Raw genomic sequence first — 18888 nt, 5'->3', positions numbered from 1 at the left:
TTACTTCCTTTCCTCTTTTCATGAAACTAAAAACTCAAGTTAGTTAACTTTTAATGGCTTGTCTTTGGCTCAGAGGTCTTAATTTAAACCCCCCCCCTTTCCTCACTCTATTTGTGAGGTGTTTGTCCACCCCATAAGGGTAGCATTCAGAGACACCTAGCCTTGTGCTTCTGCAGTATCAATATGCAAAGGGACCTTGCAGCACCTTTCAGGCGTAACAGTGCCAAAGAAGTTGTGGCATGAGCTTTCGTAGACTTAAGTTTACTTCCTTAGATGCATGAGTCTACAGAAGCATATGCTACAACTTCCTTCTCACTATTAGTCTCAAAAGTGTTGCAAGATCCTTTTGCATACTGTCCACCCTCCAGTTCTTCTGCTTTTCCTGTTATGATGGTGGTGCTTTGTTCCCTTGTTGAATCTGAAATTAATTTTTTTCTCCACATAGGGCAGAGGGATAGTAGCCCAGTCATGGGGCAGTTTCCCCCCTCCTTTCCTTATTAATTGCACCCCGTTTGCTCCCAGTTCAACTTGGCTCTGGGGTTAGAATGGGGTGCTCTATAGAAAATTGTTGGATTATCTAGTAGCACATCTAACGGAAAGCAGGATATGAGAACTGTGTGAGTCTCTGGTGAATTAATAGAGACTAAATAGGTCCCAAATGTAGTCTCTCTTTAGTGAAAGAAAACTATTTTCTGTTTTGGGTTACTTTGGGAGAGGGGAAAGAAACAATTGCTTTTCAAAGTATCTTGATTTGAACTAAGAGTTCTGCTTAAATGCCTTCACAAAGATTTTAGGCTGTGTGACTAGGTCTTTCTTTCTGTGTAGACTGTGTTTTTCTAGCCACCTAAGAATAATTGTTTGGCGCCCTACCCACAAAGAGATCTCTGTGTTTCAGAGGGAGATTATCTTTTCAACTGTCTTCATTCTCAGCATTCTTTCTATGTTAAAAACAAAAGCTGTTAAGTTCCATTGGCATTCCAAAGCTAATTTGGAACAGCAGCTATTTGTTTAGTTGAGCAAGTTTTCCCCCCAGCTGCAGAAACTGGTTTAGATTGTCTGTCCTTTGAAGGGAAGCTGGGGGATGTTCAATTTTAACAGCAAGACTAAGCAAATCATGGTGCATAACAATGTTCACTGTCTTGAAATGTTTATCTCTTTGGGGTGCCCTAAACAAAAGGGTGCTAGGAGCTAAATACTCTAAAGGCTCCAGATCCTGTCTGATCTTGGAAGTTAAGTAGGATCGGTCCTGGTTAATACTTGGATGGGAGTCCATCAACAAATACAAGGTGCTATAGGGAACTACCGCAGGAAGGAACTGCCAAAACCACCTCTGAGTTTTACTTACCTAAGAAAACCCTATGAAATTCAGGGGTTGCCATTAGTCAACAGAGAACTTGAAGGCACATTATATATACACACACACACACACACACACACAAAAAAAAGGGAGTAATATTCAGTTTTGTAAGGCTGTTTGGGCTTAAGAGACTGCTGGTAGTGTCACTGATCTGCAGGGTGTTATGCTGTATTTTTCATTTGCTTCCATGCTGATCCACGAATACCTGAAAGTTTTTATATACCGACTCTGTTCATGGTGCTTTTCAAGTGGAAAAGCAGTTCCTAACTCTGCTTTTTGTTACTTTAAAATATACTTGTGAATTAAAATGATTTGTTACCAGCCCAGAGTTAAATTTTTAACTCATGGTGCATTAAGATGACGATGTGGACTAATTATTCATTTGGAGGATAGTGATATGGGAAAAGGTCACCTTAAATGTTAATAACTGACATGGCCAGGACACAGATAAATCTTATTTAGGAGATACAGGCTATTCCAATGCGCTAAGACTTAAAAGTTCTTAATGTTCAATAAATGCACTGTTCATGGTTATTTGAGTTCTGAAAAATCAGTGTGCGGCAAGAATATTCTGTAAGTGTTCTTGCATTTCTTTTCTTGTGTTGCTTGTCCTGAGTTTTGTTTGTTTCATTCTTTTAAAATGCCAGCTGTGTTTTCCAGATGAAGTTGATGATTTTTTTGGATATACTGTATTGACACAAAAAATAATGGCTAGTCTCAGTAGCCTACTGTTTGGAGAGTAAGTACTCCTCCTCTCTAAACAAAATAACTGAACCGATGTTTATCACTTGTTAATAGTCCAGAAATATCTTTAAGGGCTGACAGTTAAGTCTTCTTGCATTTATGATGTATTCTCCTTTCTCATCTGTTGGCACACATTTTCATATTGTACTCCATTTGGGATATCTGGCCTGTGGCACTTCAGATATTCAGCACAAAGAGAGATCTGGAAATTAGTTTTGGAATACAGCGGTGTATATGAATGGTAAAAATCACAGACTAAGTCATGATAAACAGCAGCCCATTGTACCTACTCACAGCCACTTCACACCTCAAATGAACTCTCAGTGAGCAAACCAGGAAGATGTAGTTAACCATAGCTTCGTCTTAAACTGGGGGGGGGGGGGGCGATGGTTCATCACTTCCAAAAAGCCAGAATATGACATCATGGCTTAAAATTCACCTCCTTAAACTGACTCATTAGGAAGCAATTCACAATAGTTCCCAGTTCAAAAACTTCTAGGCTTGCTTGTTTATGGATACAAGCAATGAAGATCACATAGTAACGGTGGCAGGTGATGAAGCTTGTGGATCTCTTGGCTTATTAAGCCAGCATTCAGTCTTCAAAACCTGTTCATAGTTTATCTGTGCATTTGTGCATTTGAGGTGGTTCTCTACCTTATAGATCCCTGGAATTGTGTGTTTTTTTTTAAGAAAAGGAAGCTCCACATCAAACTGCAATGATTTGAAGGAACTGGATGTGCAAATGAAGTGGGGTGGTGATGGTTCTAATTCCCTTCCAGCTCCTGATCTTTTTACATAACAGCATTTATTTCTTATCTGCCTCTCCCCATGGATTGGGGCGGGAATACCGTAAGTAGCAAACACACAAATGCATTCATTTGTGTAGTCAGGTGTTTCTGTACAACTGTGAGCGCTTCGATCTTGACATTTCATGGCTGAAAGAAAGTGTATGTATAGCAGAAAAAAATGCCCCGAACTTCCTGCTCCTGAGATGTGTTGTACATTCCTTGTTTATAACAGTATCGTTCAGCCTGTTCTGCTGTTTGTCACATTTTGAATATGAAGTTATAGAAAGAACTAAGTATGTTGCTTAAAGTAGTATATTGAGCAATATACTGGGTAACAAATTCCCATATTCTAAGCACATTTAAAATATAGCAGTTTCTAGCTAAATACAGCTTTTCAAACTTGTTAATGGCATTAAGGATAGCTGGTAACTTTAACTATGTACTGCATCTTAAAAAACAAACAAACCTAAAATTGCTGTAGAAGAAATATTTTAGAAGTAGCATTCACTGTCAGTCTGAATCACACTGACCCTGAGTTCTTGATTTTCAAAATCTTCTTGGATGTATCATTGGGATGTGGACTCACATGGGAAGTGACATGCAACATCTCCATGGTTACTGTTCCAATTGTAATATGCATGTATTGATATCATTCCCACTGTTTTCTTGTTTTTTCCCCCATTCCAGATCTCTATAATACTAACTACTAGCAACCATGGTGCAGAAATACCAGTCCCCTGTGAGGGTGTATAAGCACCCCTTTGAGTTAATTATGGCTGTAAGTATATATTTTCTAATATATGTTGTGTTGTATTTCCTGTATTGCTAAACTGCTTGGTTGGACAACTTAGTGAAGACTAGTATTAATATTCACTAGCCTTCATTTAGTGATTATGATGGAGGTCATATTTTTTCTGAAAAGAATGATGAAGGTGTTGTCTACTGTCATTTTTTCAGTTAGCAGTAACTGTTCACATTTGCACAAGGACACGGTAACTGTTTTAACAATCTGTGAAGGCAACTGGAATAATACTGTCTGTATCCTTTGCTTATCAAGATCAGCAAAGCAGTTCATTTTTCAGTTTTGGCATTACTTCAAACTGTGGTTAAGAAAGCTGATAGTGCTTTGGCATGATATTGGATTTACAGGCTTAGTTATGCCTGGCTTCCAAAATCTGTTGTTCATAAAGTATAGAGTGATGTGTGGACCAGGGTTGGGGGAGAAAGGCTTACAGCTCTATAATTGCAGCTTTTTATCCTTTTGAAAGATCATAGTGTGGTTGGACTCTAATTATTGCTGGCTATACCATAGTTTGATATGATGTCTGAATGGTGTGCTACATCAGATTCTAGAAACTACAGTCTTGTAACCATCTGTTTTGGTGTAATTTGAGATAATTAATAAGTGTGAGAAGGAAAGGAGAGAAAGATGTGTTTCCTGCATAAAAACTCTCACTCTCAAGCATAGCTGTAATACTGGCAGACTTGTTGTGGGAGGCACAGAAAGCCTGAAGGCGTTGACAGTGGCCTTTTAAACAAATCGTCAGGACATGCTGTGCAAAAGAGTTTCTTCTGACTTTGGTGCCAAGATATTTTTAAAATGGTACTAGAAGGACAATTGAGATTAAAATTGTTATACCTGTGGCTGAGAGATCCACCAACACACACGCACACGCAATAGCAATTTAAGGGAATGTTAAGGAATTATGTTAATGGTATTTAGTGGTATTTTTCTCCATTCAGTAATGAAGATATTCCTGTGGTTTACTGACACACAGTTTATTTTAGATCATGGTGGTCTTCCAAATACAATGATTTCTCTCATAACAGTATCCCCAACAAAGATGCTAACACTCATGAATGTGTTTAAAAATGGGGATAGATAAATTGTAATTTGTTTAAGTGGAAGAAAGAACCCTCTACAAAAATGAGGTAAAGAGAATGTTTTAATCTTGCAACAGCAAGAAACTGATTGTGTGGATGAACACAGTAGAAGCTAGCTACCACAAAAAGCCTCCAGATTTTTTATAATTACAGTCTTTTCGGCACTCTTTCTCAAGAAACTGCAGTATTTAAGGACAGGAATTGTGCTGATGAACAAAATGAAGTTCTCCTTATTTTGTGAATGGGGGTAGTTTGAGAGGTCATTTTATTTAGTCGAATTCACAGTTGTTTTCACTTGTTTTGAAAAAAGTATGTTGGCAGAAATGAGAGGAGCTTTTCTGTCTGATGGTCAGAATTCTTATTTAGCTTGAGGACATTTTGCAGGTCTTAGTGTGGTTTTGGGGGAGTTGTTCGAACAAGCATATAGTTACCTGTGAATATTTCAATCAAGTTTCCTCCCACAAGGTGTGAAGGAAGTGACCCCCTGACTGGGAACTATGTTTTATCAAACAGTTTGTTGAGTACTTGCACATATGTTAATTCTCTCCTATAGAACATTTTCAAACAAAAGGACCTAATGGCAACAATTCTATTGGCCAGTTTAACCATGCTGGCACCAGAGGAGGTGTAAGCAGTGGCACATCAGCTGAGATAATGTGGCTGTGGGTGCTGATGAGCAATGTGGGTGACTAGCCTCAAAGGCCATCTTCATCAGGAGAGGAAATTAGCCTCCCCACTCCTAACCAACCCTGGAGCCAGCAGAGTAGATTCTACTCCTGATGGAAACAGCTTTCACCATCACCCTCTGCTGTCACTTTGCTCAAAAACGTGCTTATTCCAGGTTATCAGACCTGTACAATGGTGGTTACTAACTGAATTATTTCCTGCCAGACGTATTCTGCTTTCTTGGTCATAATTTCTTTGTTAATGGGTACCCCCCTTAAGTTCCTGAATATAGGCTTGTGTGGATTCATAAAATACCATCCACAGAGAAGACTACATGAAATCAGATTACATTGGAATGAAACTATTGAGTTGTGCCATGTGGGAATGCAAAACTTTTCTCTTACTTAACCACGGTATTATTGCAATTTTGCTGGAGCTAAGTAGGAGGTGGACATGTGCTTGCCTTACCTTGTTTTGAAAACATGCATATTGTGTTCACTCTCATAGGTATTCCAGTTCCAGAGTGCAAAACTATGAATGGGTGTTGTAATAATAAGTGTCTTGATCTACTCTCACATACACTGGATCATTGCATTCCAGTCCTGGCAAAGATCAGGTTTTTATATACCATATATACCATGTGTACTAAAATACTTTAGTCATAGAACCAAATACAAGGGAACCAGATTTAGAATTAAATTGCAAGTGCTAACCAGGACTTAGCAAAAGAGAGAGTGCTGATGGACTAACTGGAAACAATATAATAATTGTCAATTTTTTTTTTAACCTATGAGTGAAAAATTGCCCAAAGCAATCCAACACAGTCACATTTAATTACAGAAGAAAACACTTCTTAAAATGGGGATTTTACAAAAGAAGAAGAAGTTGGAAGAGAAAGACAAGAGGGTCATGCTTGGGGCTTATTCCAAACCACAGTAACAGGAGCTCAGCTAGAATGTGTACGGAAGGTTAGAAATGATGTCCTGAGTTGAAAAGGTCACCAACATGGCTATGAACAGCTTCAAGGAAGCTAACAGAGAAAAGAAGGTTTCCTTCAGCAAAGTTGTTGCACAAACAAGGAGAAAAAATATGAACCCACATCTGCACATAGGAAATGTCACAGAAAACAAAAGATATACAAAAGGCTGGATTTGAGGAGTATGTCGCTGATAACATTAAGTCCAGCATTAAAAAACAAGCAAGGGAGATGGTTGGACAGTTGGGTGACCAGGGAACTAAAGTAGTACTAAAAGAGAATAAGGAGATTAGAGAGAAGTTGAATAGTTTCTTTACCTCTTGTCTTCAGTGAAAAAGATTTAGGGCAGATACTCATACCTGCACTAATATTTTCAGAAAGGGAGTCTGAGGAATTGAAGCAAAGACAAGCAGTAAGAGATGACATAGACCCTTATTGACAAAGTGAAAATGTAAAATATTGTGTACTACGGGTGTGGACATAAGCTCCCAGAAATCCTGAGCATTGGTCATAGTGGCATCCAGAACATCTGGATGACTAGGGCATATACAGTTGGCCCTCTGTTTTCATGGGGGATCTGTTCTGGACCCCCCCACCAGCATGAAAACAGAGGCTTGTGCATATTCAAGCCCCATAGGCTTGAATGGGGCACGTGTCCCATTGAAAATAGCAGAGGTCGCCGCAGATTTTCAAGGTCTCTGATCATAGATCCGTGGGTTAGGAAGGGTGACTGTAGTTATAACTGCCTGTATACAGTGGTGGGGTCTAATGTTAAAGAGTCAAATTCCATGTTCATGTTGATCAGGTTAAAGGCCTTTGGCCTAATCCAGGGGTTCTTAATTTATCATCTATGGATGCTTTGAGGGTCTGTGGATGGACTTCAGGGGATCTGATCAAAGGAAATGGAAAACCAAATGGATAGAATTCAGGTGATCTGAAAGTTGGGGAACTTTAAAATTTTGGTTCCTTTTACTTTGAAAGTTATGATTGAAATACTTTTTTTTCCTGCAGAGGGGAGTCTGTAATTTTCATGATACATTATTCCTAAGGGGGTTATGACCCCAAAAAGGTTAAGAATCATTAATCTAATCAAACCAAGTCCATTGTCCTTTAAATAGTGGTAACTTTTTAAAAATTGGTGATTAGTCTGTTTCTGTGTCCAAAATAAGGTGCTGTATTCTCCTTTTTAGACTACCACATGCAAACTGATTCCTCTTCATACCATGTGTTTTCATCACCTAACATAGGAACAATATGGAGAGAGAGTTCATTTCTCCCAATGAATCTTTATTATGGGAGCAGGAACCATGAGGAGATTGCAGAGCAGAAGTGTCCTATGATTCTTTTAAATTTCAATTTCTTCCTCACTGGAGAGTATTCCAGGCATGACAGGAGGAAAATTGGGATAGCTTTTGCATACTCTTTCTTTCTCTCCTGCTTATATCAGATAGAGGAGGGGAGAGTACAGTTGGAAATAAGGTTATAAGTGCAAGTTGGATATTTGTCTCAGTTGCTTTTCCGGTGTCTGTGCTGTGCTGCAATTATGAACATCCTGAAAACATCAGGTCTTTTTTCTCCTGCATGTTATATAAATCTCAGAAAAGTTGATTCCACAGAATCATTTCCTAGAATCTTTTTTTTTTTTAAATTCTCCCGCTTCAGTTGAAATACTGTTCAGATGTAGGTAGCTAAGTCACAGGTTACAGTGGGGCAAGTATTCAGGCAGTTTAATTACATTTGATGTATGTGAATATATGTGGAAGGCAGGCTATGACTTTGATTGTGTACAAATGTACATGAATGTTGCTATATGATAATGACTAGATAATACTTAATTACAGAAGGGTTTTATAACCAAATGGGAATTTGGATAGCAAGTGTTGGAAATTCACTGATTTGGCATGTTACCTCTGGTGATAAAGCAAAGGAGAATTGCTTATCAGTAAGGAATAGGGGAAAAATAAAGATACTACCATAGTGAGACCTTGTTATAGTTTCTCTTATACAAAAAAACAAAACAAAACAAAAACCCCCTTTATGCAGCTAAGGGAGTAAATCTTGTATATGACTGCTGTGTTGGTTTTGCGGGAAGGCTCAAATACCAACAGAGTGTGAAGCAAACATGTATGAATACCTAATGACAGAGGGTGCAGGATGCACAAGAGTTTAAAAAGAGAGGCAAGCAATTGACAGCTTTGTGCAGAATTACAATGTGACAGTAATCAATAATACTTAATAATCAAGCACACAATTGAAGAGATTTAAAGTTCTGATTTGACACATTACAACATGCAGTCTAAATTGTGATTACATAATTCATGGGTATTATATAAGGCATCCATGTATTATTACAAAAGTGTTCAATATCATTTTATTTTATTTAAATTTGTTAAATTGAGATATTTTTCAGAAGTAGTCACTGGTGATGTAACTCAACCTGGTAACATCTACAGGCATGTGCATTCTCCCTTCTGCACTGTGGAAGAAAGGAACATTTGATTTGGGATGTAAGACATTCCTTTCCATGTTGCATCTCCTTAAAATAGCGACAGACTCTACCCACTTTTCATGTTTATCCTGATAACTGATAGTGTGGGAAAGAGAACTTTGAACACATACTAGTTGAGTTTTGTAAATAGTTTAAATGTCCTCAAGCCAAAGTTCGCCAGCAGGCAAACGCCTTTAATATGTAACTGCACCCAGGGAGGCTTCTTATTGGGGTGTTTGCTTTTTTGTGTTTTTAATGATTTCATATTTTTAACATGTTATATTGATGTGAAGTTTTAACTGTGTTTTTACATTCTCCCGTTGTGTAAGTATCATTTGTTACCTGCCTTGGGTCTAATTTAGGAGGAAGGCAGAATAAATTGTAAAATATTTTCAAAATGTTGAATCAACTCTCAAACAATATAAAGTTAGAAATCACCAGATATAAAAATAACCGAGGGATGACATTCATTTATTTATTTTCTTTCAGTTAGTTTACTCTTTTAAACTCAGCCCCAGGGGCTAGAGATTGAAAGCTGAACTTCTCAATAGTTGCAACCTGGGCCTCACTTTGCTGTAATGTAGCCCTTCTAAGTTGTGTTTGTGCTGTAAAGGTTCACAGCTGTGATCTGAAGATTGTGGATTTGGTCGTGGCCAGCTGAATATATACAGTACACATCTTTATACATGATGAACATATAAAGTTCAGTTCTAGCTGTTTTAGGCATATTATGGTTAAAATTTGAAGTAATTATGCATCCAGTGGCAATGTTTATTTTCACACATGTTGAACTGGAGTAAGAAGACAGTTTGTGTATGGCTGCCTAACATAGCACTGCAAACCTCAAGTGTATGTCACATGGCAATTTCAAATGGCAACAGAGATTTTAAATGCCTGCAGAGGTTTTATGCTTGGAAAATGCAGTTAAATTAATTGATTTGTTCAAGTTTGCAAAAAATAAACTAATGCTTTCTGAGTAGCAGATGCATTTTACAAATCTGTATCTTAAAAATGTAAACATATAGCTGAAGGGGTATACTGTAAAATATATTTATGATGTGACTAAATGTTAAGATGCCTTTCTTAATAAAATTAGATTCCCTAAAGTAAATCATAGAAGTATATAGGGCATAATTCTAATTTTTAAAACTCTAAAGCAGCCTCATCCATGTCTTCTGGATTTTATGCCAGTTGGTCAGTGACTGATAAGTGAGCTTGCGGAAAGAAGAGAACACACCTTTGCATTATTCTCTTCTATAGAGCAAAAATATCTTCAGAGAATTTGGGCCTCAGAATGGGAAAACAGTGTATATAATTGAGATTAAACCATATGTGGATTCCTAGGTTTATGCTCAACATCAGTAAAAATATTGATTTCTATCTCTAGTAGTATGAAGTGTCTCTTGAACAGAAACCAGTGGAGTTGGATGAATACTAACACTTCCTCCCTGCCCTCTTATACAAAGAAACAAACCCTGAAAGGACATTGTATAGTGAGAGCAACAGCAGTATTTTACAAAAAAGCAAGAGGTTTTACTTGACTGTTATGTCAAGTAAAAAAACCAAAACTGCCTTCACTCTTTTTGAAGTCTGTTGCCTCATTGCATTATTGTTGATTGGTTACAATTACTTTGGCTTTTCTTAGAATGTTGTAGATTACATTGAGCCTTATCACACGTGAACCTGGAACTCCAATCCAGAGCCTTTCTGAAGTGAGGGGGAAGCAGAGTCACTTCGAATCCAAGGCAATTCATGTGATTAATTATCACACATGAAGGATGAAATTGTGCTCATTACTGAGGCAAAGCGGAGCGAGTGCAAAATAAATTACCACACCAGACGGATTCAACAATTCGAATTGGCACCCTTGCGCATGCTCAGTGGGGCTTTGGACGCTGTCATCCTTCCCTGCTTCCTCCGTTTGCCCCCTCCTTAGCACCAGGATGCAGGAGGTCAGTAGGAGCAGGAGCAGGTTGATGGAGGAGGAGGATGAAGCACCAGGATGCAGGAGTTCACTGGGGGTGAGATCGGGGTGAATGAGCAGGAGCAGGATGCAGGGGTTCACCGGGGGTGAGATTGGGGTGAATGAGGAGGAGGAGGATGCAGGAGCAGGACGAAAGAGGCCAGGGAGAGCTGGATCGGGGCCAGGGAGAGTAAGACGCAGGGGGCCAAAGGGGGCGAGATCGGGGTGATCTTTCACACCAGAGCAATTCGAATTGAAATCAAAGTGAGCTTGGAAACAATGTTTGTGAATTCGCTTGTCACCGAATTCACCTACATCAGGAGTCACTTTGGATTGACTTTGGATCTGGCTCGGAACTGCTCCCCATAGAAAGCAATCATGTGTGATAATACATCACATTTTAACGTGAATTTGCATGGTTGGACCAGAAGTGACTCCGGATTGGAGCTGCAAAAGTCGTCTGATAAGGGCCATTGACAAGATTCCTATTTAGCTTACTACATATATGCTTGATCATGGCATGATCTGAAAGGGGGGGGGATTGTATATGTTTAAACTGAGATGCAAATAACCATGCAACTTGTTGGCTGAATATTCCTATCAGCTGTTGCCATCTTAAAAGTGACAATTTCTTTTCTGAAAGTGCAAACATTGCCTTTGGTTTTAAGACTGAGAGTCTTCTATTTACATGGCTTCTACAATTGCAGTGGTTATCAAACATCTGCAGTGAAAAATGAAACCTGTATAGAGATCAACCATCTTTAAAAATGGAATTCTCCTGTATTCTATTCTCAAAACAATCCTACTGTGCTTCATTAGATATAAGGAGTTGGAGGCAAGCAAGAGGAGCAATTCGTGGAGCTTTTATTGTATTCTCTTGATCTGTTTTTTGCAGATCATGAGAAATCTTGTTCATTTTCAAATTATAAAGTTAGTGGATATGAGGCATTTTCAGACTGCATAATACTTTGATTTGTTCAGAGGCAAGCGTTTTATTGTTTGAATTCCATTACTGCTTTCTGTTGTGTGCCTTCAGTTCATTTCTGACTTAGGGTGACCCTAAAACCATCCTTTCATGGGTATTTCTTGGCATAATTTGTCCAGAAGAGGGTTGCCCTTGCTTCCCTCTGAGGCAAAGTGTGTGACTTGCCCATGGTCACCCAATGGATTTCCATGGCTGAGTTGGGATTTTTGCTTATAGCTATAACAGGTTCATTTATATACTGCTTCATACCACACTAAGCAGTCTCTAAGCAGTTTACAACTGTAAGCTAAATGCCCCCAACAAGCTAGATACTCATTTTAGCAACCTCAGAAGGATGCCAAGCTGAGTTGACCCTAAGCCCCTGGCTAGGATTGAACTCACAATCTTGTCGTTTGTGAGTGAGTGGCTACAATACAAGCATTTAATCCCTAATCTCCCAGTGTCCTAGTCCAGTATTCAAACCACTACAAAATGCTGGCTGTCAACATTCCACTGCATCGCCAGTGTTCATATTTGCCCTACAAAGGAAAAATGAAAGAGGGAGCCTATGTGAAATCTTGTCAGTTTTAGTGGAAGAAAATCAGGACTCAGTACGCTAATAAGAGTTGGTGATGGCTTCATTGCCTAATAGTAATGGTGAGGTTCACCTGCTTTCTGTATTGTACAAATTTGATTAAGGGCATGGAGTGAGTTAACATTATGTAGACTCCTTGAGTCTGTATGTATTTCTAGGCCATTCTCTAGGCTGAACTGATTTAATCTCTACTGTTGTGTATGGATGGTAAATTTACTAATCATTAAAATATATATAGCTTACCAAGCAAGTTACCAAATTGCTGTCTGTACCTCTATAAGGAAATACATCTTATGCTTCAAGAACATATAGCCTTAGGGTTTCCCAGATTATAATGTTCATGCCATAAATTCATAGGAGTTACCCTTTTTATGGAATTAAGATGTCTACCTGTGAAATTAAATTTCTGTTGTAGGGAAACTACTACTTTGAAACACTCAAACAGCTCAGGATATTTTTTTTCAAGTGGGAAAAAGTGATCCTTCCTCCAGTTACCAAAATCTTACATCCCCGGTTGAATTTCAATAACTTTTATTGTTGCTAAGGGATCTCATTTTCTTTAAAGGCAATTTTAATATAATACAGGACTCTTTTAATTCCTTATTCCCCCCCTGAATATGTGGCATGATAGATTGGCTTAATTTGGATGGGACTCAGATATCTTGACATCATGTGATATATTTTTGGCTTGTACATTCCATACTCCCCTTCTAAATGACCTTAAGGATGAGATGCCTTTGCTTCTACATTCATGTTAATTACAGTTTAGCACTGAACTGAATTGCACACTATAGTTTACCTTTAACTGTGGTGGGATACAGACCACCCCAAAAGGGCAGTCTGCTGACTCTTCCTTTTCTGCTGGTGTGAAGCCGCAGCGGATAAACTGCAAGGTTTCCCATCGGCAAAAAAAGAACCCGCAAAAAGCAGGTTCATTTTCTGGCGCACTTGTGACACCTGAGTGTGCAAATGATGCACTTGTGACGTCACAAGTGCATCGCGATGTGTGGATGCTAAGTGTCCATCGTGTCAAAATGGTGGCACCCGTGTGTACAGGGCGCCACCATTTTGATGTACAGAATACGTACTCGGATTGCGGGGCGTCTGTAAGCGATGCCCCGAGGCAACCCTAGCACGTATTCCTTATGTGCTTAAAGACCCATCTGTACTGGGCCACAGTTTTATTTGATTTATTTATAAACCACATTTTTAAAGACAGTTTGCATCAACAAATCATAGTTAAAGCTCATTGTTTTAATTTGGGTATAACGAGAAATTACATTTAAGTTAGTTGAAAATAGAAGGAAAACCTTCTTCTTCATGTTTGTTTTGGATTAAGTGGGGAGTGACACCTGTTCATACAATGCTAAACCATAGTTTACAGTTGCACCCAAGCAACTGTACCCAACAGTTCTTCCAGTTTAACATAAGTGGAAGTAAAATGCCTGTAGTGGTGTTTTGAAGTCAAAGAGAACTTAAGTGAAGTGGTACTTAATCCTTAAAAATGGTACCATCCGGACTGTTTACTATGTAAAACTGGCTTCTGTGTATCTGGAGAGTTCACCTGTATTTAGCTGAGCTGCATTTGAAAATTAACTCCCTGAGATATTGATCTGACTCGCTTTTCAGAGTGGATCACAGCAGGAATGACTAATCAAAGCAATTTATTAAACTGAGGAATAATACAGATGTCTCTCATGTGCTGGTGCTTTAATACGGGATGAGTGAAGTGCAACCCTCTAGATGATGTTAGACTGTAAGTCCCATCGACCCTAGTTAGCAGACTAGTGGTGAAGAATGCTGGAAATTACCGTCCAACACCACCCAGATGGCTGCAGTTCAATTAACTCGGCTGCAGTCTTTTATTTTCCTGCAGTTTATTAAACACTGAGCATGAAAAGAGGATGGTCTTGGCTCACTACTTTGTGCTTCACCTGAGACTGCCTTTGAAGAGCGTTTGGAAACTGCAGATGAATATTGTGTCCATACAGTGTGGGCTGGGACTCATTATAGGGAACATATAGACAACAGCAACACTGGTTACTGATACATTGCTAAATGTAATTCAAAGTGTTTTGAACCTTATATTTAAGCTGCCTTAATGAATGCATTCTCTCATACCAGAATGCACAGCCTTTGAGATCTGCAAGAGCCCCACCATCTTCATGAATAGGTTTGGTGCATACGTAGGAGAAGTCTTTCTTGTGGCTTTTCCCAGATTATGGGACTCCTTTTCACAGGGGGTTAGGTTAGCCCCCTACTTCCCAGTTGCATTTCTTCCAGAAAGCAAAGGTTCTTCTATTCAGGGTCTCCCAGAAAATGACTGCTTTTCAATTATTAATACGGTGTTTCTATTTTGGTATTTTAATAGTGTGGTATAATTTTAATTTGTATCTTGAAATGTAGAATTATGATTAAGGAACTGGTTAAAAATGCGTTGAAGCCTTTTTGCATCCCAAACCTGGAAAAATGGTGGCCATGGATCAATGAATGGCTAAAATGAATCAGTTAAAAGAAGTATAGAAGTTGTATTTTTCAATAAGAATAGGGAAGCATTTGACTTTGCTTCCTGGTAATTATGTTGCCTCTGTTCAGCTATTACTTTGTAATAGTACTCAGCATATGGCATAGGGACTTTTATCCTGTGAATTTTCTTGCAAAGATAAGGTAACTTTATCTTTATTCTCGCTCTCTTGAGTTTCTTGAAGCCAACTCCATCCTTGATCCCTTCCAGTCTGGTTTCTGCCCAAGGCATTCCACAGAGACAGCTCTCACTAAGATCTCCAATGACCTTTTACAGGCCAAGGCTAATGGCCTTTACTCTGTTCTCATCCTTCTTGATTTGTCTGCAGCCTTTGACACTGTTGATCACTGTCTTCTAGTTGATATACTCTCTGACCTTGGGTTCTCAGACTTTGTTCTCGACTGGTTTATATCTTACTTGTCTGGCAGATCTTTTGCAGTGGTTGCAGGGGGCCAGACTTCTCCTGCTCCCCAGGGCTCTGTTCTGGGTCCCCTTCTGTTCTCTCTCTACACACTGTCCTTAGGAAAACTCATCAGCTCTTTTGGCTTTTCCTACCATCTGTATGCCGATGACACCCAGCTGTAACTTTCCGCCCCTGACCTTTCTCCAAGGCTTGAACAGCAAGTTTCGTCTTGCCTTACAGCTGTCTCGCAGTGGATGCGCCATCGGCGTTTGAAGCTCAACATGTCCAAGACGGAGCTTCTTGTCTTTCCTCCTAAGCCCACCCTTCAACACTCCTTTTCTGTCTCTGTGGACAACATTTCTATTCAACCAGTCCAGCAAGCCCGCAGTCTTGGTTTTATCTTTGACTCTTCTCTGTCGTGTATCCCTCAGATCCAGACCACAGCCAAGGCTTGTAGATTCTTTTTGTACAATATTGCCAAAATCCAACCATTTCTCTCTGCCTCTACTGCCAAGATCCTGGTCCATGCCCTAGTGGTCTCACGACTTGATTACTGTAACGTCCTCCTGGCTGGGCTTCCTCTTTCTCACCTCTGTCCTTTAATTTCTGTCCAGCATTCAGCTGCACGCATTATCACATCCACACACCGCTCTGACCACATCTCTCCTGTGTTGGCATCCCTTCACTGGCCCCCCCTTTCCGCATTCAGTATAAGCTCCTGCTGTCCACGTTTAAAGCCCTCCATGGACTGGCCCCTCCCTACTTATCAGACCTTCTTTCTCCTCACCTTCCCACTTGGGCCCTCCGTTCTGGTAGTCAAGGTCTGCTGTCTCAGCCCAGGATTTCCTCTGCCCCATCCCGGATTTGCCCCTTTTCACTTGCTACCCCTCACTCCTGGAACCTTCTTCCCCCACAAGCAAGAGCCATCACTTCTTTAACCAGCTTCAAAATGGAGTTGAAGACCATCCTGTTCAGGGCAGCGTTCCCAGGCATTGCATAATTGTCACTTGCTATTTGATGTTCTCTTGTTGCCTGTTTTATTGAATCATTTCCTATATTGCTATGTATTTTATATGTATTATCCTACTAGAGAGGCCCCTTCCCCACCACCACTCCCTTTGTGTCGTGTCTTTTTAGATTGTAAGCCTGAGGGCATGGAACCGTCCAATTTAAAAGATTGTATGTACAGTGCTGTGTAAATTTACAGCGCTTTATAAATAAAGGTTAATAATAATAATAATAATAATAACAACTTTGTAATGCACTATTAAGATTTGTTGGTTATCTCCTTACATTAGGTGGGAGAAAGGAGGAGGTGACACAAAGCTAGTGATGTCCTTTTTGTGTTGGTAACATTTTGTTCCAACCTCAGTGAACTGTAATATTTAGTTTAATGTGCTGATATAGTATGGAAATGGATGGACATTCTTTGAGTCATGAAATGAATAACAAGAGATGAGAAGGGACCTACAAAAACACTGAGAGTTGTATAGTGTTTTGAAAGCTGAGTTTATTAAGTTTATTTCAGATTTACTTTCCTCTCTGTAGTATGCTTAAATGCAAGTTTATTCATAGTTTATTAACAACATATAATGTCCTATCCTATCACATGAAGTGTTCTGGGCAACTCATATTACATATGTATTTTGATTAATTTAGAATTAAGTGACTATATAAAAACAAGGTCCCTAAGAGCGCCTAGTAAAGGGCAGGGATTTGTTTTCCTTTTATTAACTGCTGAAGAAATCAAGGGGGACATACTGTATGTACTCCACTAATTACAACGGGATTATGATTGGTATTTATGGATTGAGGCAGCCTTCTCCCTCCCAGGTCCTTTCAGGTATTTTGCTCTTCTCCCATGAGCACCAGCTCAGCATGGCCAGTGGTCAGGGAAGATGGAAGCTGTAGCTCACAGTATCATTCTAGGGAAACTGGGAGGAGAGGCTTTATGGGCTTCTGGCCTTGTTACAAAAGTTTCTACAGCTGGAAAGCGTGGACAAAATACTTGCTTAAAAGCTTGATTAGTAGGTAGCACCAATTGAGATCAGTGTGTTAGGATGCCTAGCTGGAGAAAACCATCCCCATCCTGACTCAGCTATCCAGAAAATTAGTGGAAAACTGAGGTCTAAACTGCACTCAGGAAATAATGCAATTTGACACCATTTTAACTCCATGGCTCAGTGCTGTGGAATTCTGGGATTTGTGGTTCAGTGGGGCACCAGAGCTCTCTGACAGGGAAGGCTAAATACTTCACAAAACCACAAATCTCAGTATTCCATAGGAAGAGGCCATGACATTTAGAGCAGTGTGAAATTGCATTAATTATGCAGTGCAGATTAGACCTGTGGCAGTTGTAAATCAGAAACTGGATATTTCAAATGCATTGGTCAATTTCTAACAGATGAGATGAGTGCAGAAATACTACCACATATTTCGTGTTACCTTATGTAAGGGCCTTTCTAAATATATCTTGTTATTTTAATACAGCAGCAGGTAAATATGAGAGGGGTATTTTCATGATCTTGCTTCAATAATACGTGAATATACATGTATCCTCCATGATTACAAAAGGTACATACACTGTATTTCTAGCCTCCTGCTACTCACAAGTTTTTGGGAACAACTGTCATGAAATTTAGACATGTCTGGGCTACAGTAGGAGAGTAAGCAACCCGAGTTTCCTGATGGAATTGCTTACTGTTCCAAAATGTATTGTGTTTATGCCCTTGATGGGAAATGTGAATGACATCAGCTTTGGGTTTAGTTCAAGAACCTGAGTTAGCCTTCCTGTCACAGTCCCAAGGATGCTTTCTGAACCTCTGTTTCAAAAGCAAATTGCTTTATTTTGAAACTCTTCTTCCCACTGTTGTTGTGTGCCTGATTTTAGATTGCCAGCTACTGTGAACTATTTCTGTGCTTCTGTGCTGGTATTTCATGCTCTGTAAATTACAGTATTGATATAGCTATTGTAATGAAGAATGTGACTTTTTAAAATTGGTTTAAAAATACTTGTTTGTTCATGTTTCCTGGTTTTTTTGGTTAGGCTCTCAAAGGTAGCAGGTACAGTGGATTGTAGAAATAAATATCAGTGCATCTTTTTAAAAAGCAGAACAGAGTGCATAGGAGAGCAGAAGTTAACACAGAATCTCAGCAATTAAAACTTGCCCTGGACATAAAAGCATTCTGTGAATAGATTTTTTTCTTGGAATTTTTTGTTTTTAGTATGTTCTTTTTAAATAATTTATATCCTGCCCTTCTGCCAGGCTTATTTTCTTATTATAGAATATGGATAATATACCTTCCATTTTTTAGTCCTTATATATTCTGCCAGGGCCTACTGCAGTCTTCCACAGAATGGCTACTGTGGCTCAGGGAATATTCTAACATCAGTGATGAGGAAAACCAGCACTGTATGAGCTCTTGTTTGTATGTAAGGCTATACTTACATTATATGAACACAGTGACTGATTACAACACTGACTATGACTTTGGAGGCCAGGTATCTAATTCCTGCTCAGCCATGGACACCCACA

General features: G+C 39.3%; 1 protein-coding gene across 2 annotated transcripts in view; it reads left to right on the top strand.

The window, feature by feature from the left end:
* The window catches only part of LOC149322124 (SEC14-like protein 1), a 57922-nt gene that overhangs the window by 1568 nt on the left and 37466 nt on the right, over window positions 1-18888 (top strand). For both annotated transcript variants that reach the window (XM_089534954.1, XM_089534965.1), the window contains exon 2: window positions 3577-3667. In XM_089534954.1, coding sequence (XP_089391080.1) covers window positions 3605-3667 — 63 coding nt within the window. In that variant the 5' untranslated portion in view covers window positions 3577-3604. The remainder of the gene's footprint in view (window positions 1-3576; window positions 3668-18888) is intronic.

The sequence above is a fragment of the Sceloporus occidentalis genome, unplaced genomic scaffold (genome assembly GCF_023333645.1).
Source record: "Sceloporus occidentalis isolate IW3139 unplaced genomic scaffold, rSceOcc1.0.p SCAF_1, whole genome shotgun sequence".
Lineage (NCBI taxonomy): Eukaryota > Metazoa > Chordata > Lepidosauria > Squamata > Phrynosomatidae > Sceloporus > Sceloporus occidentalis.
Note: the sequence above shows the minus strand (reverse complement) of the source record. Positions and strands in the feature narration are given on the sequence as shown.